We start from the raw sequence: 27,673 nt of genomic DNA, 5'->3' as shown, positions 1-27,673 counted from the left end.
TTAAGACAGGCCCATTCTCTGAATCAGACATTATGTCAGAGTAATGGATACAGTATTTAGTCATGGATATTTACTAGCAACTAGCAACAAGTCCAAAATGTAACACTGACTGAACTTGAAAGAGAAAGTAAAAATAGACACTGAGTGCCTAGATACCAGTAGAAAAAAGACTACAGTGTAGTCAAAGATACAGTAGGCCATGTCAAGTAAGACTGGATAGTAATTAACTGATGGAAACCCCAGAAATCCCATATATTCTGAAGAATCTGTAGATAAACAAATACTATTTTCAGACTTGTTCAACTTTCTTCTGTACTTGAATAGTCCTGTGTGTAGTATGTTTATCTGCCAAATCTGCTTTGACCCTGAGGTCACTAATCCAAGCTTCCCAGCAGGATTTAGTCGAGAACTACAAAACATCAAACCCACCCCATGTGGCGTGTTCACATCTAAGATCATCAATGAGTCAACAAACCACTTAAATGCTCCCATTCAACTGATGGAGGCTTAAAGATAACTTCAAATCTACTACTGTGAGTGTGATCTGCTAATGCTGAGAACTACCAAGTTCACACGACCTCATATGCCTCGTCATTCGTTTACATGTGAGTTAACTCCTGATACAGTTGTCCTTATACTGGGTCCTTAATTGGGTGAATTCCTGGCTAGTGTGTCCAACCTGTAATTCACCTGTTTAGTTATGGCTAACCGTGGACATCCAACCAAACATGATTCAGTGCTCCCTGTACAGTAGATATCCAGCAAGCTAGGCCTCAGTGCTGTGTCACGACTTCCACCGAAGGTGGCTCCTCTCCCTGTTTGGGCGGTGCTCAGTGGTTGTCGTCGCCGGCCTACTAGCTGCCACCGATCCCATTTTCCTTTTTGTTTAGCTCTGTCTGGTTTTTCACACCTGTGTTTAGTTTAACTGATTTCGGTGGGTTTATATTTCCCCGCTGCAGGTTAGGCTGTGTGCGGTATTATTGCTGTATTGTGCTTGTAAGGGGTGCGTGCCTGCACCACGGGATTTGTTTTGTTTATTACGGTATGTGTTTACCGTGGGCATTTTGCTCAGTAGTTTGCGGAGTCGAGGTTTCTCCTCCGTGTGCATAATTCCTTCCCTGTGGGTGGAAACGACATTAGTGCAGTTTTCCTATTGTGTTGTGCTTTTGGGACCGCCTGAATAAACATTGATTACCCTGGAACCTATCTGCTCTCCTGCTCCTGATTTCCTACACACCCCCCTCCTTGAGAGGCGTTGTTACAGAATCCCGCACCACTACATGGAGTCAGCAGGAGCTGACGCGCTCTCCACGTCCATGGAGGAGCGCGTACAACATCATACCACCGTTCTCCACCGTCTCGGGACCACCATGGATCAGGTGATGGCAACGATGGAGAGGTGGGAGAGGGGTGGTCTGCCTACCCCTGCACCCACCGTGTACCAACCTACACCATCACCTGTGCCGGCACCATCCGGGCCCAGCGGTATTCGGCACGCGCTCCTGAGGGAGTATGATGGGACGGCTGCCGGGTGCAAGGGTTTTCTGCTCCAGCTGGAGCTGTACCTGGCAACCGTTCACCCGGCTCCTTCGGGAGGGGAGAGCGTGAACGCCCTCGTCTGCTGCCTGTCCGGTAAAGCTATCGAGTTGGCCAACGCGGTCTGGGAGGGACCAGACTCGGCGAGAGACAACTACCCGGGTGAGCGTCTGTTCCATCTGCGGCAGGAGACGAGGAGCGCTCAAGACTTCGCGCTGGAGTTCCGGACCTTGGCCGCCGGATCGGGGTGGAACGACAGGGCCTTGATGGACCACTATAGGAGCAGCCTACGTGAGGACGTCCGCAGGGAGCTAGCCTGCAGAGACGCTACCCTCACCCTGGACCAGCTAGTGGACATGTCCATCAGGTTGAATAACTTGCTGGCTACCCGCGGGCGTCCGGATAGGGTCCTGTTGGTTCCACCCCCCAGCACCTCTGCTCCAACCCCCATGGAGTTAGGAGGTGCTGCAGCGAGGGCGACCGGAGGAGGGGCCTCCTCCTGCACTGGATGTGGTCGGAGAGGGCACACTGCCGACCGGTGTTGGAGGGGCTCGTCTGGGAGTCGAGATGGCAGGCAGAGCACTGTTCGGACACCCCAGGTGAGTCAGCACCAGGCTCACCCAGAGCCCCCTGTTGGTCACATGTATGTTTTGATTTCTTTCCCTGCATTTTCTCCTCATTCCCAGCATAAGGCGCTAGTTGATTCAGGCACAGCAGGGAATTTTATGGATCGTGGTTTCGCACATAGGTTAGGGATTCCACAGGTTCCGCTGGACAAACCCTTTCAGGTGCACTCCCTAGATAGTCGACCATTAGGGTCAGGGGTGGTCAGGGAGTCAACGGCTCCACTGGACATGGTTACGCGGGGGGATCATGAGGAAAAAAATGAGTTTTTTCCTCATTGATTCTACTGCGTTTCCGGTGGTGCTGGAGATTCCCTGGTTGGCCTTTCACAACCCTACTATTTTGTGGTAACAGAGGGCTCTAAAGGGGTGGTCAGAGGAGTGCTCAGGCAGGTGTGTGGGAGTTTCCATCGGTGCAACGACGGCGGAGAGTCCAGACCAAGTCCCCACCGTGCACATTCCCTCCGAGTATGCCGATTTGGCTATCGCCTTCTGTAAGAAGAGGGCGACCAAATTACCACCCCATCGACGAGGGATTGTGCGATAAACCTCCAGATAGATGCAGCACCCCCCAGGAGTCATGTGTATCCCCTGTCACAGGAGGAGACGATGTCTATGGAAACATATGTCTCTGAATCTCTGAGGCAGGGGTACATTCGGCCCTCCATGTCACCCGCCTCCGCGTGTATCTTTTTTGTGAAGAACAAATGATGAGGGTTGCGTCCGTGCATTGACTTAGGAGGTCTAAATTCGATTTTGGTGGGGTACAGTTACCCGCTACCTCTCATCGCTACGGCGACGGAGTCATTCCACGGAGCACGCTTTTTCACAAAATTGGATCTCAGGAGCGCAAATAACTTGGTGCGTATCCGGGCGGGAGATGAGTGGAAGACAGCATTTAGTACCACATCCGGCCATTATGAGTACCTTGTCCTGCCATATTGGTTGAAGAATGCTCCAGCCGTCTTCCAATCCTTTGTAGATGAGATTCTCAAGGACCTGCACGGGCAGGGTGTGGTGGCTTATATCGATGACATCCGGATATATTCCGCTACACGTGCCGTGCATGCGTCTCTGGTGCACAAAGGGCTTGGGCGACTGTTGGAGCATGACTTATACGTCAAGGCTGAGAAATGTGTGTTCTTCAAACAGTCCATCTCCTTCCTGGGGTATCACATTTCCACATCAGGGGTGGAAATGGAGTGTGACCGCATTTCGGCCGTGCGCAATTGACCGACTCCCACCACGGTGAAGGAGGTGCAGCGGTTTTTAGGGTTTACCAATTACTACCAGAGGTTTATCCGGGGCAGGTGGCTACTCCCATTACCTCACTGCTGAAGGGAGGGCCGGTGCGTCTGCGGTGGTCGGCTGAGGCGGACAGAGCTTTTGATTGCTTGAAGTCTCTGTTTACCGAGGCTCCCGTATTGGCTCATCCGGATCCCTCTTTGGCATTCATGGTGGAGGTGGACGCGTCCGAGGCTGGGGTAGGAGCCGTGCTCTCACAGCGCTCAGGCACACCACTGAAGCTCCGCCCCTGTGCTTTCTTTTCGAGGAAGCTCAGCCCGGCGGAGCAAAACTATGAAGTGGGGGACCGGGAGTTGCTGGCTGTCGTAAAAGCACTGAAAGTGTGGAGACATTGGCTCGAGGGGGCCAAACACCCTTTCCTCATCTGGACTGACTACCGTAATCTGGAGTACATCCGGGAGGCGAGGAGACTGAACCCTTGTCAGGCAAGGTGGGCCATGTTTTTCACCAGATTTAGATTTACAATCTCGTATAGACCAGGTTCCCAGAACACTAAGGCAGACGCACTGACCCGTCTGTATGATACGGAGGAACGGCCCATCGATCCCACCCACATACTTCCGGCCTGGTGGTGCCGGTGGTGTGGGAGGTGGATGCGGACATCGAGCGAGCATGTCGTTCGGAGCCAACTCCGCCTCAGTGTCCTGCGGGATGGAGGTATGTTCCACTTGGTGTCTGCGATAGATTGATTTGGTGGGCGCATACGTTACCTTCCTCTGGTCATCCAGGCATAGATAGGACGGTGCGAAGCCTTAGGGGGAAGTACTGGTGGCCCACTTTAGCAAAGGACGTGAGGTTTTACGTCTCCTCCTGTTCGGTGTGCGCTCAGTGCAAGGCTCCTAGACACCTGCCCAGAGGGAAGTTACAACCCCTCCCCGTTCCACAGCGTCCTTGGTTACACTTATCGGTAGACTTCCTGACCGATCTCCCTCCTTCCCAGGGGAACACCACGATCCTGGTCGTTGTGGATCGGTTTTCTAAGTCCTGTCGTCTCATCCCTTTGCCCGGTCTCCCTACGGCCCTACAGACTGCGGAGGCCCTATTTACTCACGGGTGGTAGTCCCGTGTGGCTCAGTTGGTAGAGCATGGTGTTTGCAATGCCAGGGTTGTGGGTTCGATTCCCACGGGAGACCAGTACGGGGAAAAAATGTATGAGATGTATGCATTCACTACCGTAAGTTGCTCTGAGTAAGAGCATCTGCTAAATTACTAAAATGTAAATGTAAAATGTCTTCCGGCACTACAAGGTGCCTGAGGACATAGTTTCTGATTGGGGACCCCAGTTCACGTCATGGGTGTGGAAGGCGTTCATGGAGTGTCTGGGGGTCTCGGTCAGCCTGACCTCTGGTTTTCACCCCGAGAGTAATGGGCAGGTGGAGAGAGTGAACCAGGATGTGGGTAGGTTTCTGCGGTTGTATTGCCAGGACCGGCCAGGGGAGTGGGCGAGGTATGTTCCATGGGCAGAGATGGCCCAGAACTCGCTCCGCCAATCCTCAACGAACATTTCACCTTTTCAGTGCGTGTTGGGGTATCAGCCGGTCCTGGTACCATGGCATCAGAGCCAGACCGAGGCTCCTGTGGTGGAGGATTGGGTACAGCACTTGAGGGAGACCTGGGAGGCCGTCCAGGAGCACCTCAACCGGGCCGAGGGCCGCAGAAGACGAGCGCTGACCGCCGCTGCAGTGAGGCCCCAGTGTTCACGCCTGGGGATCGGGACTGGCTCTCGACCCGAAACCTGCCCCTCCACCTGCCCTGCCGGAAGCTGGGTCCGCGGTTTGTGGGGCCATTTAAAGTCCTGAGGAGGATAAACAGGGTGTGTTATAGGTTACAGCTCCCTCGTTATTACCGTATTAACCCCTCATTTCATGAGTCTCTCCTCAGGCCGGTGGTGGCTGGTCCGCTTCAAGAAGCTGAGGTGTAGAAGGTCCCTCCGCCCCCCCGGACATTGAGGGGGCCCGGGTGTATGGTACGGTACGATCCATACTGGGTGGGGGGCCTGCAGTACCTCATGGATTGGGAGGGGTACGGTCCGGAGGAGAGATGCTGGGTGCCGGTGGGGGACGTCTTGGATCCATCTCTGCAAAGTGAGTTTCACCGCCTCCATCCGGATCGCCCTGCACCTCGTCCTCCGGGTCGTCCTCGAGGCCGGTGTCGGCGCGCTGTGGGAGCCGTGCGTCGGGGGGGGGTACTGTCACGACTTCCCCTCTCCCTGTTCGGCCGGTGCTCGGCGGTCGTCGTCGCCGGCCTACTAGCTGCCACCGATCCCATTTTCCTTTTTGTTTAGTTCTGTCTGGTTTTTCACACCTGTGTTTAGTTTAGCTGGTGGGTTTATATTTCCCCGCTGCAGGTTAGGCTGTGTGCGGGATTATTGCTGTATTGTGCTTGTAAGGGGTGCGTGCCTGCACCACGGGATTTGTTTTGTTTATTATGGTATGTGTTTACCGTGGGCATTTTGCTCAGTAGTTTGCAGAGTCGAGGTTTCTCCTCCGTGTGCGTAATTCCTTCCCTGTGGGTGGAAACAACGTTAGTGCGGTTTTCCTATTGTTTTGTGCTTTCGGGACCGCCTGAATAAATATCGATTACCCTGGAACCTATCTGCTCTCCTGCTCCTGATTTCCTACACACCCCCCTCCTCGAGAGGCGTTGTTAAATGCTGAGCTTTTTCCGGTAGCAGAGAGCACATGCTATGCCCCTGGCTGCCCCAGATCTGATGTCAGCCCTGTAATGCTGCTACAAAAACAATTATTCCATCATGATGTAATGAGCTCCACTAGCTGGCTGGTGGCTGCCAGTCAACACCGTCTGGCACCAAGGACAAACTATGAACCAGCCGCCATTACAAAACAGAGTGGAGGTGACTTAGTCTTTGGGCTAGAAAACGTCATCATAATCCTCGGTTCAAGTTCATCTGGTATTATTTTTACCCGTACTCGCAGCCTCGACTCCTGCCGTTTTAGGTTTCTTGAACGAGAACACGGTGTTGAAGACTAGTACCATGAGACTACACTAGCTATACTCCTAAAGGGCCACTATTGCCTTAAGTCAACTCACTACTGTTATTGCCTGATTCCAGTGAGGTTAATAAGATGGGAAGGTGGATTAAAGTTTGATGTCATTAGTGGCACCATACAAGATTGCATGAATCAGGCAATAACCTGCACATAAACGTACCAGGCTAGCACAGCTATAAACAGCAGATATGGTTCCCTGAGGGAATCTAAGGGGAATATCGCTAGATCGTCTGATAGTATAAACTAGAAAACAAAAAAGGGATTGATGTTCTCGATGCATAGCGGGTGACAGCCTTAATGCTTAGGTCAAGTAGGATAGAGAAAGTCCCACACTTTGCTAACAAGAACTCCTGTTGTCCAGACTGTCATCCAACCCTTGGCTAAACACAGCACTATAGGTGGAAAAATACAGTTAAGAGGTGGTGCTCCAGGTAGAGCAGCATGACTAACATGTTAACATTGTGTTCAAGTCACACCACTCACTCCAAATTTAGCCAGACATTTTGTAATCTCACCTCTCACTGGTTCTGTTAAATTTAGCTGAGTATATTCAATGGTGCCTATACTGTGCATATCTGCCCTCAGAAGGAAAGCTCCTATTGGCATAGATCTACAAATCTCAAAGAGGACAGCACCAGAATCATGGGAAGGAGATGGAGGATTGCAAAACAAAGTTGTTTGTGTTGTCTGCTTCAGCTTTTTGTTTGTCTTCCTCTTTCATGTGTGGTATTGTGTTTTCACCTTCTGTCATTGGATCAAAGGAAGAAATGGGAATGTTTACATCTCGTGCATCTCTGCCTCCCTGTTGTGAACAGACACTCAGCACTGTGAAAGAAGATGGTGCAGCCGGATGTGGAGGAGACACCATTCAGAGACAGACAGACAGTTTCTCCTGGATGCATCCATCTACTAGACATATGGACACTGAAATAAGGCCTGTCTGAGGGAGAGAAGGTCCTGGTTGGGTTTAGTTTGTTTGTTTATTAGGATCTATTTTAGCCAACCACATGGCTTATCTTCCGAGACAGGGCCATGCACAGACCTTTAGGGGGACATGTGCTAGTCAGTAGCAGATTGTTCTGGCTAAGATAAGTCAGTAGTAGATTGTTCTGGCTAAGATAAGTCAGTAGTAGATTGTTCTGGCTAAGATGAGTCAGTAGTATATTGTTCTGGCTAAGATGAGTCAGTAGTAGATTGTTCTGGCTAAAATGAGTCAGTAGTAGATTGTTCTGGCTAAAATGAGTCAGTAGTAGATAGTTCTGGCTAAGATGAGTCAGTAGTAGATTGTTCTGGCTAAGATGAGTCAGTAGTATATTGTTCTGGCTAAGATGAATCAGTAGTAGATTGTTCTGGCTAAAATGAGTCAGTAGTAGATTGTTCTGGCTAAAATGAGTCAGTAGTAGATTGTTCTGGCTAAGATGAGTCAGTAGTAGATTGTTCTGGCTAAGATGAGTCAGTAGTAGATTGTTCTGGCTAAGATAAGTCAGTAGTAGATTGTTCTCGCTAAGATGAGTCAGTAGTATATTGTTCTGGCTAAGATGAGTCAGTAGTATATTGTTCTGGCTAAGATGAGTCAGTAGTAGATTGTTCTGGCTAAGATAAGTCAGTAGTAGATTGTTCTGGCTAAGATGAGTCAGTAGTAGATTGTTCTGGCTAAGATAAGACAGTAGTAGATTGTTCTGGCTAAGATGAGTCAGTAGTATATTGTTCTGGCTAAAATGAGTCAGTAGTAGATTGTTCTGGCTAAAATGAGTCAGTAGTAGATTGTTCTGGCTAAAATGAGTCAGTAGTAGATTGTTCTGGCTAAGATGAGTCAGTAGTAGATTGTTCTGGCTAAGATGAGTCAGTAGTATATTGTTCTGGCTAAGATGAATCAGTAGTAGATTGTTCTGGCTAAAATGAGTCAGTAGTAGATTGTTCTGGCTAAAATGAGTCAGTAGTAGATTGTTCTGGCTAAGATGATTCAGTAGTAGATTGTTCTGGCTAAGATGAGTCAGTAGTAGATTGTTCTGGCTAAAATGAGTCAGTAGTAGATTGTTCTGGCTAAAATGAGTCAGTAGTAGATAGTTCTGGCTAAGATGAGTCAGTAGTAGATTGTTCTGGCTAAGATGAGTCAGTAGTATATTGTTCTGGCTAAGATGAGTCAGTAGTAGATTGTTCTGGCTAAGATGAGTCAGTAGTAGATTGTTCTGGCTAAGATGAGTCAGTAGCAGATTGTTCTGGCTAAGATAAGTCAGTAGTAGATTGTTCTCGCTAATATGAGTCAGTAGTAGATTGTTCTGGCTAAGATGAGTCAGTAGTATATTGTTCTGGCTAAGATGAGTCAGTAGTAGATTGTTCTGGCTAAGATAAGTCAGTAGTAGATTGTTCTGGCTAAGATGAGTCAGTAGGAGATTGTTCTGGCTAAGATAAGACAGTAGTAGATTGTTCTGGCTAAGATGAGTCAGTAGTATATTGTTCTGGCTAAAATGAGTCAGTAGTAGATTGTTCTGGCTAAAATGAGTCAGTAGTAGATTGTTCTGGCTAAAATGAGTCAGTAGTAGATTGTTCTGGCTAAGATGAGTCAGTAGTAGATTGTTCTGGCTAAGATGAGTCAGTAGTATATTGTTCTGGCTAAGATGAATCAGTAGTAGATTGTTCTGGCTAAAATGAGTCAGTAGTAGATTGTTCTGGCTAAAATGAGTCAGTAGTAGATTGTTCTGGCTAAGATGAGTCAGTAGTAGATTGTTCTGGCTAAGATGAGTCAGTAGTAGATTGTTCTGGCTAAGATGAGTCAGTAGCAGATTGTTCTGGCTAAGATAAGTCAGTAGTAGATTGTTCTCGCTAAGATGAGTCAGTAGTATATTGTTCTGGCTAAGATGAGTCAGTAGTATATTGTTCTGGCTAAGATGAGTCAGTAGTAGATTGTTCTGGCTAAGATGAGTCAGTAGTAGATTGTTCTGGCTAAGATAAGACAGTAGTAGATTGTTCTGGCTAAGATGAGTCAGTAGTAGATTGTTCTGGCTAAGATAAGTATTTAAACTGCTAAACTGTATTTTATATGGGTGATTAATGTAGGCCTACTCGGTTTTTGCCAAACTGGAGGAAATTTAACAAGTTCTTTCTGGTCACTAATCTGAATATGTACGCCCGCTATTGCGCGACAATGCTGATGACTGGTCATTGGTCAACAATCAAGACACACAATGTTTTGGTTCTGAAGCATAGAGTAGAATTTAATGACGACTTGCGGGCAATGGGTTCAGAACCACAACGACAAAAACGTTATAAAAAAAGGGCACTCAGGAGACTGGAAGGGTAAAGCCCTATCTGTGCACGTGCCTGTTCCTAGAGTTGCAGGGACTGTTGTGCTAAGGGCTGAGGGTTCTTACTTGTACTGATCTCAGTCACCACTGTGGGTTCCGGTGTGCTTCCATCCTCCTCTCCACTGGGCAGATCTACCGAGAAGATGAAAAAGGTGTGGTCAGTTCAGCATGCTAGTACAGTTCAGGGCCCAGGCAGGACCAGGGAGGACCAGGGAGGACTAGGGAGGACCAGGGAGGACTAGGGAGGACCAGGGAGGACTAACCATTAATTTACTCAACAGGTGGAACATATACTGTACATCTGAAGTGCAGCAGGGTGGAGAATGAACCCTGTGCACCTAGTGGATTATGGGGGAGAAAATAGTTACAGTAAACAGTTAGATTCACTATGGATGGGACCACTGATGGGACCACTGCTTTGCTGTAAGGACTATTCAGGGGCAGCGTGACATTCTATACAGTATAGCATTGTAATCATGATCATGTATATCCTAAATTAAGTTTCAATATGAAAGGAAAGCTGGTTTGCGATCCAGTTGTGTCGACCCCAGACCCTACCTCCTGATGCTTCGTCCGCAGTGAAGTCCTCGTCATCGTCTAAGAACCGCTGAGACCTTTGGACAACAGTCCTCTCGGAGTCCAGGTCCTCGGGCAGCGGCACCTCTCCCCACACCTTGGAGCTCTGAGCCACCTGCAGACAGCAGACACACACAACACCACAGTGAGATTTATAGAGGTTGAAGTCTAAAGTCTCCAGATGGAACCCTATTTTTCAGCCCCACACTACCATCTCAGGTTTGTTTTCCTTCCAGTCCCAGGCCCCTATAGGGTTCTGGTCAAAAGTGCACTATATAGGGAATAGAGTACCAGTTGGGACGTTGCCCAGGTCAGTTAGGTTACACCCAGCAGTCCTAGACAGTAGTGTGAGGCTGTCAAGCTGTGAGCTTCACACAGGAAATAGGTGCATTGTGGTATGTTTGCTTTAATGTTCGTCATCTATGTGAACTGTCGGAGACCAGTAGATAGTAGAGTAGATATGCAAGTGGTTGTGAATGCCATTCACAAAACTAACGCAACATGGATGGAGACAACCGGCAGTCTTCAACTAACCAGATTCTTAAGGGTGCTGTTTGCATAAAACTGATCGTTTCTAGTTACTTTTTAAAAGTATTTTCTATTTTATGAATGTCTGTAAATGTTTATTGCATTTTGCATTGATTTCACAATGGTTGATCAAGAGTCACTAATATCATGGAGCTTCAGCTTGGTGCAGGTGCATGATTGAACACAGAAATTGAACACAGATCTTAAGACCAGTGAACTAGTTGAGGTTGACATCAGAATGTTTTGATGACACAAATCTGTTAAAGTATGCTTTAAGCTCCATCCCCCAGGCAGGCAGGCAGGCAGGCAGGCAGGCGGCCTGGTCCTGAGCAGCATACCACAATCAGAGCTTTATGATGGACCCTCAGCAGAGGATCAGGAAGCAAGCTCTTTATCATGGAAAGATTATGTTAAAATATTCTCACAGCGTAGCAGTCACTGAAAGGTCCCATCTCCAAAACCAGAGGGTGATCCCTTCATTAAGTCAAGGTGTGAAGAGATTGTTAAATGCATTTGGAGAAGAGGGGAAAAGGTATGGGATGGTGTTCATTTCCATACCTGATTTTGATAACAGTACAATAGGGGAAGGAGTCTATATTCTCAAAGAGATCTAATCTCTGTGGAAGGTCATTACTGACACAATAAAACAACACAAATCTAATTGAAGACATTGAGCACTAAGGCAGCAAATCTGATATCTGATCATCTTGATAATGCATTTATGATACCACCCAAGGTATCCAGCCTACTCTCTCAACTTCAAAACTTTTGGCAAAAAAACAGAGCCTTAACCTCTCTCTCCCTGGGTCCATATCATCCCCACCGGACCCTGTTGTTGTCCAAAACCTGAGCTATATGTTTGCATACTTCCCAGGCAGCATGCCACCCTTGGCATTTCCAGTTGGCATGGCACGCCAGTTCCCATTTCCACCCGTACCCATCATGGCAGAGTTTCCCATTTAAATGTCTCCGGCTAATAAATAACTTGATCTCTCCCTCAAATCCTATCTCCCCTGACTGAACACCCTACAACAACAATCCCGGGACTTTTTCAAAAGGAAACCGCTGACTGGACAATTTCTTTTCACTGGAGCCAACCAGCCAACCGTTGGTGTGATCATCTCCTGCTTCCCAGTCCCACTCCCTTGGGATAGATGGGGTCTGATGGGGTTCTCTCTCTCACTCTCTCTCTATGTCATTCTTTCTCTCTCTCTTTTTCATTCCCTCTATCTCTCTCTCTCTCCCTATATCTCTCACTCTCTCTCACTCATTCTCTCTCTCGTGCATTCTCTCTCCCTCTCTCTCTGGACGAGAGACACATTGCCATACTGGCAAAATAAATCCTCATAGACTAGACCACATTCATTGCTTATCAGTCAGTGGTTCATCACTTAATAAGTTAATCAATAAACAATGTAGCGTCAGTTATCACACTTTTAGAAACATTTGTTTTTTTACATGACCTGCAACTTTAACACAGAAGCTAGTGTAACCTTTAGGTCCCTCTAGGAGTTGGGACATGTCCCCTGTGTTTCAGTTATCCAGCATTTTGTCTGGATCAAAAAGCGGCTTAGGTGGTGGCCATGGCAGGGGCCATGGCAATGGTCGTTTTAGTTTACACTGAAAGCATTTTTTTCATCGCAAATTATTTATATTTTTTACGCTTTGGACTTAGGCGACCAGAAAAAATGCTTAGGTGGCCCACCCAAGGATTTCAATGGCAGAAAAATCCCTGTTATCATTGCCTCCAGATAAAGGTGCTGCTCCCTGCTCAATGTTTGCCGAATTGTCACTTGATATGCATCACTGTAAGTCTTCTGTTTAGGGATGGGCAACTGGCCCCCCTTTTGTAGACCCGTGGATCAATTTCCAAAACAAACAAGCAAAAATTGTTATGGAACACAGTCGGAGTCTCAATTTACTGTTGAGAGTTGGAATAGTAGAATACACAAGGTGCAATTTCGAAATTTGGTTGGGCATCAATTGTCCCTCAATTAGCCCATGTCAGCAAACATTTTTTAGATTGGTAAGTTCGTCTAGCCAACTATCTAAACATCTAGTAATCATTGTTGAATTACCGACCGGGGTAATTCACAACATCTAGAAACTTTCACGCAGATATCATATTAAAAACTGCTAACATTTCTCTCCACATCTATGGTAAAATGTGTAGAATTGCAGCCACCATTTTTTGAGGCCCCCAACCTCATCAAAGTTGCCCATCCCTGATGTAAAAGGAGGTACAGACCAAAAGCGAGAGGAACACATTCTACGGGGTATGGAAGGACAGCCGAGTGAGGCCACAGGGAGAAGCCTCAAGACAAGTTAACTCCTCTAAGTTTGCCCAGCTGTTGTTTACAGTGCAAGAGGAATAGGAATTCCAACATTTTGTCTCCGTGAACAATCGATGACCAGCAGCATTGGCAGAACGATCAGGAGGAACAGAGGGGGTTGGGATAATGCAGCCAAGATCCCATCGGAGAGGAGAGCACTATCAGCTGTCCTGGATTTCTAGTGAGTCAAACATCTGCTGTCTTCTCAGCTAGACCCAGAGCCAGCGCCAGACAGATGTGTGCCCATGAGATGGTCGTGAAATAACCTTAATATTATACATACACAAACGCACACACACTACTCCCATCCCCACCATGTCCCTGTAACAGCCGTCAGCCAAGGCCTGTCGAGGGAGAACAGCGTGAGAAGAATGTTTTAGAGGATTCAGTTCGCCCCCTCCACCAGTCAGCCCTAATGCAGCTGCAGAATGAATGGACTATGTGTGAGAAACATCTTCAAGATACAGACACAGCAAGGCCTAAATTATCACTCAAACTACCAACTGTAACTCTCGTTTTGCTTCATATTTACAGCTTTCTTACAATATGTTTTTCCAGCATTACACATGTAATATTGTACCTTCAGAAAGTATTCATACCTCTTGACTAATTCCACATTTTGTTGTGTTACAGCCCAAATTAAATGAATCTCACCCATCTACACGTAATACCCAATAACGACAAAGTAAAAACATGTTTTTAGACATTTTGCTAATTTATTGAAAATGAAATACCCCTGAGTCAATACATGTTAGAATCACCTTTGGCAGCAACTATAGCTGTGAGTCTTTCTGGGTAAGTCTCTAAGAGCTTTGCACACCTGGATTGTACAATATTTGCACATTATTCTTTTTAAAATTCTTCAAGCTCTGTCAAGTTGGTTGTTGATCATTGCTATACAGCCATTTTCAAGTCTTGCCATAGATCTTCAAGTCAAAACTGTAACTAGGCCACTCAGGAACATTCATAATTATATTTGGCCTTGTGTTTTAGGTTATTATCCTACTGAATGTTGAATTCATATCCCATCTCTAGGATTTTGCCTGTGCTTAGCTCAATTCCTTTTCTTTTTTATCCTGAAAAACTCCCTAGTCCTTAATGATTACAAGCATACACATAACATGATGCAGCCACCACTATGCTTGAAAAAATGGAGAGTGGTACTCAGTAATGTGCTGTTTTGGATTTGCCGCAAACATAACACTTTGTATTCAGGACAAAAAGTGTATTGCTTTGCCATATGTTTTGCAGTATTACTTTAGTGCCTTGTTGCAAACCGGATGCATGTTTTAGAATATGAATGTATTCTGTACAGGATTCCTTCTTTTCACTCTGTAAATAAGGTTAGCATTGTGGACTAACTACAATGTTGTTGATCCATCTTCAGTTTTCTCCTATCACAGCCATTAAACTCTGTAACTGTTTTAAAGTCACCATTGGCCTCATGGTGAAATCCCTGGGTGGTTTCCTTCTTCTTCTCCGGCAACTGAATTAAGAAGAATGCCCGTATCTTTGTAGTGAATGGGTACATCGATACACCATAATTAATAGCTTCACCACGCTCAAACCGATATTTAATGTCTGCTTTTTTATTTTTACCCATCTACCAATAGGTGCCCTTCTTTGCGAGGCATTGGAAAACCTCCCTGGTCTTTGTGGTTGAATCTGTGTTTAAAATTCAATGTTTGACTGAGGGACCTTACAGATAATTGTACAGTGCCTTTGGAAAGTCTTCAGACCCCTTGACTTTTTCCGCATTTTGTTACTTTACACCCTTATTCTAAAAGGGATGACATTTTTTTAATGCTCAGCAATCTACACACAATACCCCATAATGACAAATGGAAAACCGGTTTTTAGACATTTTTCCAAATTGATAAAAAACAAAAAACAGAAATACCTTATTTACGTAAGTATTCAGACCCTTTACTATGAGACTCGAAACTGAGCTCAAGTGCATGCTGTTTCCATTGGTCATCCTTGAGATGTTTCTACAACTTGATTGGAGTCCACCTGTGGTAAATTCAATTGATTGGACATGATTTGGAAAGGCACACTCCAAGCCAAGAGACCAAAAGAATTGTCCGTAGAGCTCCAAGACAGGATTGTGTCGAGGCACAGTTCTGGGGAAGGGTACCAAAACATTTTTGCAGAATTGAAGGTCCCCAAGAACACAGTGGCCTCCATCATTCTTAAATGGAAGAAGTTTGGAACCACCAAGACTCTTCCTAGAGCTGGCCGCCCGGCAAACTGAGCAATCGAGGGAGAAGGACCTTAGGCAGGGAGGTGACCAAGAACCCGATGGTCACCCTGACAGAGCTCTAGAGTTCCTCTGTGGAGATGGGAGAACCTTCCAGAAGCCCAACCATCTATGCAGCACTCCACCAATCAGACGTTTATGGTAGAGTGGCCAGGCGGAAGCCACTCCTCAGTAAAAGGCACATGACAGCCCACTTTGAGTTTGCTAAAAGGCATCTAAAGACTCTCAGACCATGAGAAACAAGATTCTCTGGTCTGATGAAACCAAGATTGAACTCTTTGGCTTGGATGCCAAGCTTCACATCTGGATGAAACCTGGCACCATCCCTACGGTGAAGCATAGTGGTGACAGCATCATGCTGTGGGGATGTTTTTCAGCGGCAGGGATTGGGAGCCTAGTCAGGTGTGAGGAAAAGATGAACGGAGCAAAGTACAGAGAGATCTTTGATGAAAACCTGCTTCAGAGCGCTCAGGACCTCAGACTGCGGCGAAGGTTCACACAGCCAAGACAAGGCAGGAGTGGCTTCGGGATAAGTCTCTGAATGTCCTTGAGTGGCCCAGCCAGAGCCCGGACTTGAACCTGATAGAACATCTCTGGAGAGACGTGAAAATAGCTGCTTGAGAGGATATGCAAAGAAGAATGGGAGAAACTCCCCAAGTACAGGTGTGCCAAGCTTGTAGCGTCATACCCAAGAAGACTCGAGGCTGTCGACGGTGCTTTAACAAAGTACTGAGTAAAGGGTCTGAATACTGGATAAGGCTGTAACGTAACAAAATGTAGAAAAGGTCAACGGGTCTGAATACTTTCCGAAGGTACTGCCTTGTCTACTGCTGTTTTGGTTAGTGATTATTGCCTTATCTGACTGTAGAGCCTCCAGCCCTGCTCAATATGCCTTAGCTAGCCCTTTTGTTCCACCCCCCACACATGCGGTGACCTCACCTGGCTTAAATGGTGCCTCTAGAGACAAAACCTCTCTCATCGTCACTCATTGCCTAGGTTTTCCTCCACTGTACTCACATCCTACCATACCCTTGTCTGTACATTATGCCTTGAATCTATTCTTCCACGCCCAGAAATCTGCTCCTTTTACTCTCTGTTCTGAACGCACTAGACAACCAGTTCTTATAGCCTTTAGCTGTACCCTTATCCTACTCCGCCAACCCGAATGTCCTAGCCGTGCCTGACTCCTGGCCACCAAAAATCCTGAAATTTCCATCCCTAACTATCACATTTTCCAACAAGATAGAACTGCCAAAGGGGGCGGAGTTGCAATCTGCTGCAGAGATAGCCTGCAGGGTTCTGTCATACTATCCAGGTCTGTGCCCAAACGATTTGAGCTTCTACTTTTAAAAATCCACCTTTGCAAAAACAAGTCTCTCACTGTTGCCGCTTGTTATAGACCACCTTCAGCCCCCAGCTGTGCCCTGGACACCATATGTGAATTGATCGCCCCCCATCTATCTTCAGAGTTCGTACAGTTAGGTGACCTAAACTGGGACATGCTTAACACCCCGGCCGTCCTCCAATCTAAGCTAGATGCCCTCAATCTCACACAAATGATCAAGGAACCTACCAGGTACAACCCTAAATCCGTAACCATGGGCACCCTCTAAGATATCATCCTGACCAACTTGCCCTCTAAATACACCTCTGCTGTCTTCAACCAGGATCTCAGCGATCACTGCCTCATTGCCTGCGTGCGTAATGGGTCCACGGTCAAACAACCACCCCTTATCACTGTCAAACGCTCCCTAAAACATTTCAGCGAGCAGGCATTTCTAATTGACTTGGCCCGGGTATCCTGGAAGGATATTGACCTCATCCCGCCAGTAGAGGATGCCTGGTTGCTCTTCAAAAGTGCTTTCCTCACCATCTTAAATAAGCACGCCCCATTCAAAAAATGTAGAACGAAGAATAGATATAGCCCTTGGTTCACCCCAGACTGACTGCCCTTGACCAGCACAAAAACATCCTGTGCCATTCTGCATTAGCATCGAATAGCCCCCGCGATATGCAACTTTTCAGGGAAGTCAGGAACCAATATACTCAGTCAGTTATGAAAGCTAAGGCTAGCTTTTTCAAACAGAAATTTGCTTCCTGTAGCACTAATTCCAAAAAGTTTTGGGACACTGTAAAGTTCGGAGATTAAGAGCACGTCCTCCCAGCTGCCCACTGCACTGAAGATAGGAAACACTGTCACCACAGATCAAAATCCTGTCAATCACCACATTCTTATCGGCAGACTCAATAGATTTGGCTTCTCAAATGACTGCCTCGCCTAGTTCACCAACTACTTCTCAGATAGAGTTCAGTGTGTCAAATCGGAGGGCCTGTTGTCTGGACCTCTGGCAGTCTCTATGTGGGTGCCACAGGGTTCAATTCTCAGGCTGACTCTCTTCTCTGTATATATCAATGATGTCGCTCTTGCTGCTGGTGATTCTCTGATCCACCTCTACGCAGACGACACCATTCTGTATACATCTGGCCCTTCTTTGGACACTGTGCTAACAAACCTCCAAACGAGCTTAAACGCCATATAACACTCCTTCCGTGGCCTCCAACTGCTTATAAATGCTAGTTAAACTAAGTGCATGCTCTTCAACCGATTTCTGCCCACACCCTCCCGCCCGACTAGCATTACTACTCTGGACGGATCTGACTTAGAATATGTGGACAACTACAAATACCTAGGTGTTTGGTTAGACTATAAACTCCCCTTCCAGACTCACATTAAGCATTTCTAATGCTAAATTAAATCTAGAATCAGCTTCCTATTTCGCATCAAAGCCTCCGTCACTCATGCTGCCAAACATACCCTCATAAAACTAACTATCCTACTGATCCTTGACATCGGCGATGTCATTTACAAAATAGCCTCCAACACTCTACTCAGAAAACTGGATGTAGTCCACCACTGTGCCATCCGTTTTGTCACCAAAGCCCCATATACTACCCACCACTGCGACCTGTATGCTCTCGTTGGCTGGCCCTCACTACATATTCGTCGCCAAACCCACTGGCTCCAGGTCATCTATAAGTCTTTGCTAGGTAAATCCCCGCCTTATCTCAGCTCACTGGTCACCATAGCAGCACCCACCTGTAGCACGCGCTGCAGCAGGTATATTTCACTGGTCACCCCCAAAGCCAACACTTAATTTGGCCGCCTTTCTTTCCAATTCTCTGCTGCCAATGACTGGAACAAATTGCAAAAATGTCTGAAGCTGGAGACTTATATCTCCTTCTCTAACTTTAAGCATCAGCTGGCAGAGCAGCTTACTGATCACTGTACCTGTCCTGTACTGTGCCAATCTGTAAATACCACACCCAACTACCTTATCCCCATATTATTACTTACCCTCTTGCTCTTTTGCACTCCAGTATCTCTACTTGCACATCATCATCTGCACATCTATCACTCCAGTGTTAATGCTAAATTGTAATTATTTCGCCTCTATGGCCTATTTATTGCCTTACCGCCCTACTCTTCTACATTTGCACACACTGTACATAGATTTTTCTATTGTGTTACTGACTGTACGTTTGTTTATGTGTAACTCTGTGTTGTTTGTGTTGCACTGCTTTGCTTTATCTTGGTCAGGTCGCAGTTGTAAATGAGAACTTGTTCTCAACTGTCCTACCTGGTTAAATAAAGGTGGAATAAAATAAAATAAAAATGTGTGGGGTACAGAGATGAGGTAGTCATTCAAAAATAGTGTCAAACACTATTATTTCACTATTATTTTTGTTAAGCAAATTTTTACTCCTGAACTTATTTAGGCTTGCCATAACAAAACAAATACTTAATGACTCAAGACATTTCAGCTTTTCTTAATTTGTAAACATTTCTAAAAACTTAATTCCACTTTGACATTATGGGGTATTATGTGTAGGTCAGTGACACAAAATCTTAAATTCAGGCTGTAACAACAAAATGTGGAAAAAGTCAAGGAGTGTGAATACCTTTTGAAGGCACTGTAGGTCATTTTCAGGCGGCAGGTAGCCTAGTGTTTAGAGCGTTGGACCAGTAACCGAAAGGCTGCAAGATCGAATCCCCGAGTTGACAAGGTAAAAATCTGTCGTTCTGCCCCTGAACAAGGCAGTTAACCCACTGTTCCTAGGTCATCATTGAAAATAAGAATTTGTTCTTAACTGACTTGCCTAGTTAAATAAAGGTAAAATATATATTTTTTTAAATAGTCTTTCCCAATCGGGCTAAACTGTTGCGTTATACAAGCCTCTCACTTTTACAGATGAGCCCAGTAATTACAAAAATAACCACATCAATACACTACAAAAAGCAAAACAGATATACAAAACAGTCATAGAAAACAAAATAAAATTCATTCAAAAGGTCCTCAATCAGCTGTCTGAATTGCCCAAGAGGCACTAAATGATCATATTGTAGTTTGGGAGATTATTACACAATTCAGGTGTAAAAAGACTTAGACTACATATCTCTGTAAGGTCCAGATGATAAAGGGTGTATGTCTGATAACAGCAAGACAGGGAACAAAACAACACAAGCTGCATTCAGAAAACCCCTTGGTTTTTTCCTCTTTATGGCTAAGTTCTAACAATATCTCCTCAGATAGGAGGAGGGAGGAGAGGCGACGCTGCCTAGGCTTTAAACAGGAACGGAATGTCAACTCTAAACTACTCAGCTAGCAGCAATAAGTGGATGAAAGCTTGATACGGGCATGCTTTTCCCTGCCTGCACACAGATGTATACACACACGCACGCACGCACGCCCTCCTAAAACACACACACACAGTAAAGCTTTCTGGTCTGCATGCTGCCCTGTGTACAGCACCACCTAGCACGGTACAACCAGGCACCAGGGGCCTATGCTTCCCTTCTCTGACACCAGCTTCAGTACTACCAGGCACCAGGGGCCTAGGCTTCCCTTCTCTGACACCAGCTTCAGTACTCCCAGGCACCAGGGGCCTATGTTTCCCTTCTCTGACACCAGCTTCAGTACTATCAGGCACCAGGGGCCTATGCTTCACTTCTCTGACACCAGCTTCAGTACTATCAGGCACCAGGGGCCTATGCTTCACTTCTCTGACACCAGCTTCAGTACTATCAGGCACCAGGGGCCTATGTTTCCCTTCTCTGATACCAGCTTCAGTACTATCAGGCACCAGGGGCCTATGTTTCCCTTCTCTGACACCAGCTTCAGTACTATCAGGCACCAGGGGCCTATGCTTCACTTCTCTGACACCAGCTTCAGTACTATCAGGCACCAGGGGCCTATGCTTCACTTCTCTGACACCAGCTTCAGTACTATCAGGCACCAGGGGCCTATGCTTCACTTCTCTGACACCAGCTTTAGCACTACCAGGAACCAGGGGCCTATGCTTCACTTCTCTGACACCAGCTTTAGCACTATCAGGCACCAGGGGCCTATGCTTCACTTCTCTGACACCAGCTTTAGCACTACCAGGAACCAGGGGCCTATGCTTCACTTCTCTGACACCAGCTTTAGCACTACCAGGAACCAGGGGCCTCATTTATAACCATTATGTACATTTCACACAACATTTCTGCGAGACATTTCTGAAAAGTTTGCGCACGTACAAAATATTGAGATTTATAAACTTGCCGCTCGCCATATATACGTATGTTTCCCGTTTTAAATCAGACCTGTCAAAAAAACGGGGACGCGTGAACAAGCATGAAAAACGCCCATTCACCTTTTATGGTGACAAAAAAAAATTTGTATCTTTATTTTAACAGGGAAAACAGACTGAGACCTGGATCTCTTTTACGGGTGTGTCCTGTCTAAACATGTTGACATGTACAGTTTAGGCATACAGACAAGAACATTTCAAACATACAAAACAAAGACACAATTCAACAGAAACAATCACAGATAACATCATATTGATCCTCCATAACATTTTTAAAATGGGTAAGGGACACCAGAGTGTCTAACTTAAGTTGGATCTGCAGTTTGTTCCATAAATAAGGCGCAAAGGAACTAAAGGCAGTCCTACCCAACTCTGTGGAGACCGCAGGAGTCTCTAATGTAATCCACATCTGTGATCTGGTTTTAAAATTTGTATATCTAGTGGAAATTAATGATGATATATATGGAGGTAGTTTTAAAAGAAGCGCTTTATAAATAAACAAGAGAGCATGTTGCTCTCGCCTCACAGATAGAGAGGCCCAACCCACATGTTGATAAAGGATACAGTGATGAGTTTTGTAACTATCACCCGTGATAAACCTGAGTGCACAATGGTAAATAGCATCCAGTGGTTTTAATGTGTTTGCCGATGCATGCATATAGATAATCTCACCATAATCTAAAACGGACATAAAAGTAGCCTGCACAATTTGTTTTCTATTTACAAAGGACAGACAAGCCCTGTTTCTGTAAAGGAACCCTATCTTGAATTTGAGCTTTTTTCCCAATTCAGTAACATGTTTTTTAAAAGAAAGCCTATCATCTAACCATACCCCTAAATATTTATATGCAGAGACCTGTTTGATTTGAGTACCATCCAAGCTAGTGATTACAAAAGTGTTTCTAACTGAGAGTTTAGACCTAGAAAAAAACATGACATTTGTTTTCTTAGCGTTTAAAACAAGTTTAAGCTGTAAAAGAGACCCCTGTAGTATCCTAAAATCAGACTCCAACTGCATTAAAGCTTGGTCCGCTGTTGGAGAAATAGAGTACATCACTGTGTCATCTGCATATAAATGGAATTTACAATATCTGACATCATCATCAATGTTGTTTATATAAAGTGAGAACAATAGTGGGCCAATTATTGAACCCTGAGGGACCCCTTTAAGTAACTGTAAAGAGTCAGACTTGACCCCGTCGACCATGACGGCCTGAGTTCTATCTTTAAGATAGTCATAAAACCATCGGCAGGCATCCGTGCCCACTCCTATAGATGACAGCTTACTCAAAAGGATAGCATGGTCTACAGTGTCAAAAGCTTTTGACAAATCTACAAACAACGCAGCACAGTGCTTTCTATCATCTAAGGCATTTGCAATATCATTTACAACAAGCATAGTGGCCGATGTGGTACTGTGTTTAGATCTAAAACCAGATTGATTGGTGCTAAGAATACTGTTAGCAGAAAGAAAAGACTGTAACTGTTTGTTGACTATAGATTCTAGGATCTTTGCCAGACAAGGGAGCCTAGAGATGGGTCGATAGTTATCCAAATCACTACCGTCACCTCCCTTATGTAATGGCAGAACAAAAGCTGCTTTCCACACCTTAGGGATAATTCCTGTGCTTAATGTTAGATTAAAAATGTGTGTCACTGAACCAGCAATGATAGGTGCAGCACACTTAAGTAAGAATAATGCACCCTCCATTCACCTTTTATGGTGACAATAACACCCTCCATTCACCTTTTATGGTGACAATAACACCCTCCATTCACCTTTTATGGTGACAATAACACCCTCCATTCACCTTTTATGGTGACAATAACACCCTCCATTCACCTTTTATGGTGACAATAACACCCTCCATTCACCTTTTATGGTGACAATAACACCCTTTATTCACCTTTTATGGTGACAATAACACCCTCCATTCACCTTTTATGGTGACAATAACACCCTCCATTCACCTTTTATGGTGACAATAACACCCTCCATTCACCTTTTATGGTGACAATAACACCCTCCATTCACCTTTTATGGTGACAATAACACCCTCCACTCACCTTTTATGGTGACAATAACACCCTTTATTTGCTGTATAATTTGGAACTATTGGCATTAGGCCACGGCATGTAAAAGACTAGGCTCTGAGATTACATAGGCAATGATGTTGGGATCCTATCGTACAGCAACACTGTAGTCTACCCATACTGTCGAATATTTTACATAAGCTACCGATCTACTTACTATGTTGGCAGGATGTTCATCTTTAGCAGTAATTTATACTGTATCTGGAAAAGGACTGTCAGTTTCCGAAAGAGAAAATAATGACTAATTGTCATGGACCTGTCAGTAGAACGTTTGAATTCAACAATGTTTCACATCAACTTTTCCCCCAACCTAAATATGATGGACTGCCCATGAATTCTGAAACATTGTCTAAGGCAGGAAAAAAAAAAAATATATATATATATATATATAAAATTGTACTAACAGCAGCTTACCTATTTCAATGTAAAAGATCAACTGTTCACCTGTTAAATTCAACTGTATACCAGTATTATAAACCACGTTGCCTATGATATTGCAAAACTTAAAATAGATATAGCTTATCTATTTACTAGGCTACTAGGTCCAATTAAATGAGAGATGTGTTTGATCATTTGGTGTATGGCTCCATTGGGAATATGAAACCATCACGTCCAGAAAAGGTGAGGAATTTATTCTGCATTTATTCTAATTATCTTAGATAAAAAAAAATTCAAAAAACATTGGTTTTCGCTCTTCTCTCTAACGGCAAATTGCGGCATTCTTGTTAATAGGTTTTCCTGTTTTTAGTTTTTATGAATAAGCTTTTCATCATATACCCCATTTGCACAAAATACTTACTTGCCAGCTTGCGATACAATACTTCAACCACTAGCAGATGTGCGTACGCATGGTCTGAACTTTGCAGGGAGGTGAGCACATTCTCACGTCAAGTAAAATGTTTATAAATGTCACCTTTTGCGTGAAAACTGACGCACACACATTTTGTAGGTTTATAAATGAGGCCCCAGGGAGCTTTGCTTTATCTCTCTGACCCCAGCTTCAACACAATCTTTAGACTAGAGCAGAGAGAGACCTGGGAGTGTGAGCATGCTTGCATTGACAAACTCCATTAGCAACACACACGTATGAACACAGGCACACAGGCACGGAAACAAGACAGACAGACAGACACACAGGCACCCAGACAAGACAAACAGACAGACACACAGGCACGGAAACAAGACAGACAGACAGACAGACACACAGGCACGCAGACAAGACAGACAGACAGACACACAGGCACCCAGACATGACAGACAGACAGACAGACACACAGGCACGCAGACAAGACAGACAGACAGACACACAAGCACACAGGCACGCAAACAAGACAGACAGACAGACACACAGGCACGCAGACAAGACAGACAGACAGGCACGCAAACAAGACAGACAGACAGACACACAGGCACGCAGACAAGACAGACAGACAGACAGACAGACACACAAGCACACAGGCACGCAAACAAGACAGACAGACAGACACACAGGCACGCAGACAAGACAGACAGACAGACACACAGGCACGCAAACAAGACAGACAGACACACAGGCACGCAGACAAGACAGACAGACAGACAGACAGACAGACAGACAGACAGACAGACAGACAGACAAGCACACAGGCACGCAAACAAGACAGACAGACAGACAGACACACAGGCACGCAGACAAGACAGACAGACAGACACACAGGCACGCAAACAAGACAGACAGACAGACAGGAATTTATTCTGCATTTATTCTAATTATCTTAGATAAAAATTTAAAAAAAACATTGGTTTTCGCTCTTCTCTCTAACGGCAAATTGCGGCATTCTTGTTAATAGGTTTTCCTGTTTTTAGTTTTTATGAATAAGCTTTTCATCATATACCCCATTTGCACAAAATACTTACTTGCCAGCTTGCGATACAATACTTCAACCGCTAGCAGATGTGCGTACGCATGGTCTGAACTTTGCAGGGAGGTGAGCACATTCTCACGTCAAGTAAAATGTTTATAAATGTCACCTTTTGCGTGAAAACTGATGCACACACATTTTGTAGGTTTATAAATGAGGCCCCAGGGAGCTTTGCTTTATCTCTCTGACCCCAGCTTCAACACAATCTTTAGACTAGAGCAGAGAGAGACCTGGGAGTGTGAGCATGCTTGCATTGACAAACTCCATTAGCAACACACACGTATGAACACAGGCACACGGGCACGGAAACAAGACAGACAGACAGACACACAGGCACCCAGACAAGACAAACAGACAGACACACAGGCACGGAAACAAGACAGACAGACAGACACACAGGCACGCAGACAAGACAGACAGACAGACACACAGGCACCCAGACATGACAGACAGACAGACAGACAGACAGACAGACAGACACACAGGCACGCAAACAAGACAGACAGACAGACACACAGGCACGCAGACAAGACAGACAGACAGACAGACACACAGGCACGCAGACAAGACAGACAGACAGACAGACAGACACACAAGCACACAGGCACGCAAACAAGACAGACAGACAGACACACAGGCACGCAGACAAGACAGACAGACAGACACACAGGCACGCAGACAAGACAGACAGACAGACACACAGACAGACACACAAGCACACAGGCACGCAAACAAGACAGACAGACAGACACACAGGCACGCAAACAAGACAGACAGACAGACACACAGGCACCCAGACAAGACAAACAGACAGACACACAGGCACGGAAACAAGACAGACAGACAGACACACAGGCACGCAGACAAGACAGACAGACAGACAGACAGGCACCCAGACAAGAAAGACAGACAGACACACAGGCACACAGGCACGCAAACAAGACAGACAGACAGACACACAGACACGCAGAAAAGACAGACAGACACACAGGCACGCAGACAAAACAGACAGACAGACACACAGGCTGTCAAGGTTTTTGCCCTGTCTGTCATCCTTTTAGAGACAGACAGACACACAGGCTGGGAAAGGAGAAAGTCAGTCCCTGAGAAAACCCTGTTTTTACACACCTATTACACTGACTGAATAAAACATGAGAGAGAGAGAGACGCCCAGTGGTGACATTTGACAATGGGGGTATGACAACAGGATGTGCCTGAGTGTGTGTGTGTGTGTGTGTGTGTGTGTGTGTGTGCGCGCGTGTGTGTGTGTGTAAATGCACGTAAGTTTCCTGTGTGGGCCTAACCCTTGAACGAAGTGGTGGGGGGATTGAGAAACTGCCACTTGTGCCACTAAACCTCTGGCTGAGACCCTCTTAGATAGAGAGGACGATGAGAGAAGCCCTTCTGCTCTCTGCAGAGCTCTACACAGGGTCTAATCCAAAGTGATGGGACAGGAAGGAAGCATACGAGCCTCTTTCAATAGACTCTCTGACAACTTGCTACAGTACAATGTATTTTCTGCGACAATGCTCCATACAGACATTGACACAAACAGCATCACAATGTTTCTAAAGGGAAAGAGAGAGAGGGAGAGAGACAATGTGTGTGTGTGTGTGTGTGTGTGTGTGTGTGTGTGTGTGTGTGTGTGTGTGTGTGTGTGTGTGTGTGTGTGTGTGTGTATGGGTGTGTGTGTGTGGGTGTGTGTGTGGGTGTGTGTGGGTGTGTGTGGGTGTGTGTGTGTGTGTGTGCTCCATACAGACATTGACACAAACAGCATCACAATGTTTCTAAAGGGAAAGAGAGAGAGGGAGAGAGACAATGTGAGTGTGTGTGTGTGTGTGTGCGTGCGTGCGAGTGTGTGTGTGCGAGTGTGTGTGTGTGTGTGCGAGTGTGTGTGAGTGGGTGTGTGTGTGTGAGTGTGTGTGTGTGTGAGTGTGTGAGTGTGTGTGCGTGTGTGTGTGTGTGTGTGTGTGTGTGTGTGTGTGTGTGTGTGTGTGTGTGTGTGTGTGTGTGTGGGTATGGGGGGGGTCAATTGTTGAGATAAAATCAACAGAAACATCAGAAATAAACATTCTGACCATATTACTCAGAGCGGCTGCAATCTTCCCACAGGTCATTCATTCTCTCCATCCGCTCCCACATACGGAACATGCAATGCATGCTACAATACGTCACGACTCAAACAGGCATTCTGTGTACAGGCCAAGCATTTCTCTCTCGACACACATGCTAACTTTTTGGACGTGTCCAGAGTCAGACCCAGAGCAGCTGTTCGTCATGTTGGACACAGCAAATAATCTCCTGGTAGTGTGAGGCGGTATTGTGTGTGTAGTCTATATACAGCCATTGGGTTGAAGTCCACAATGTGTTTCCCATTACATCTACTTAACAAGTCATTGAGAATAGTACCCTAAGGAATACTCTGAGATAAATATTACCTGCTGCCTCTGACCTTCAACTTACAATCTTACATCTTTCATCTTTGCTGCATATTCTGAATGGATACGCCTAAATAACATGAAATGGGCTGATAAATGGGAAGTGTTTAAAAAAGAAATCAAGGAAAGCAA

General features: G+C 45.6%; 1 protein-coding gene across 6 annotated transcripts in view; it reads right to left on the bottom strand.

The window, feature by feature from the left end:
* Window positions 1-27,673, bottom strand: part of hspg2 (heparan sulfate proteoglycan 2) — a 195,256-nt gene that overhangs the window by 125,956 nt on the left and 41,627 nt on the right. For all 6 annotated transcript variants that reach the window (XM_029718873.1, XM_029718874.1, XM_029718876.1 and 3 more), the window contains exons 2-3: window positions 10,339-10,471; window positions 9,847-9,912 (exon numbers count right to left, since the gene is read on the bottom strand). In XM_029718873.1, the coding sequence (XP_029574733.1) occupies window positions 9,847-9,912; window positions 10,339-10,471 (199 nt within the window). The remainder of the gene's footprint in view (window positions 1-9,846; window positions 9,913-10,338; window positions 10,472-27,673) is intronic.

The sequence above is a fragment of the Salmo trutta genome, chromosome 28, assembly GCF_901001165.1.
Source record: "Salmo trutta chromosome 28, fSalTru1.1, whole genome shotgun sequence".
Taxonomy (NCBI): Eukaryota; Metazoa; Chordata; class Actinopteri; order Salmoniformes; family Salmonidae; genus Salmo; species Salmo trutta.
The sequence above is the reverse complement of the archived record's forward strand: the minus strand, read 5'-3'. Positions and strand labels throughout refer to the sequence as shown.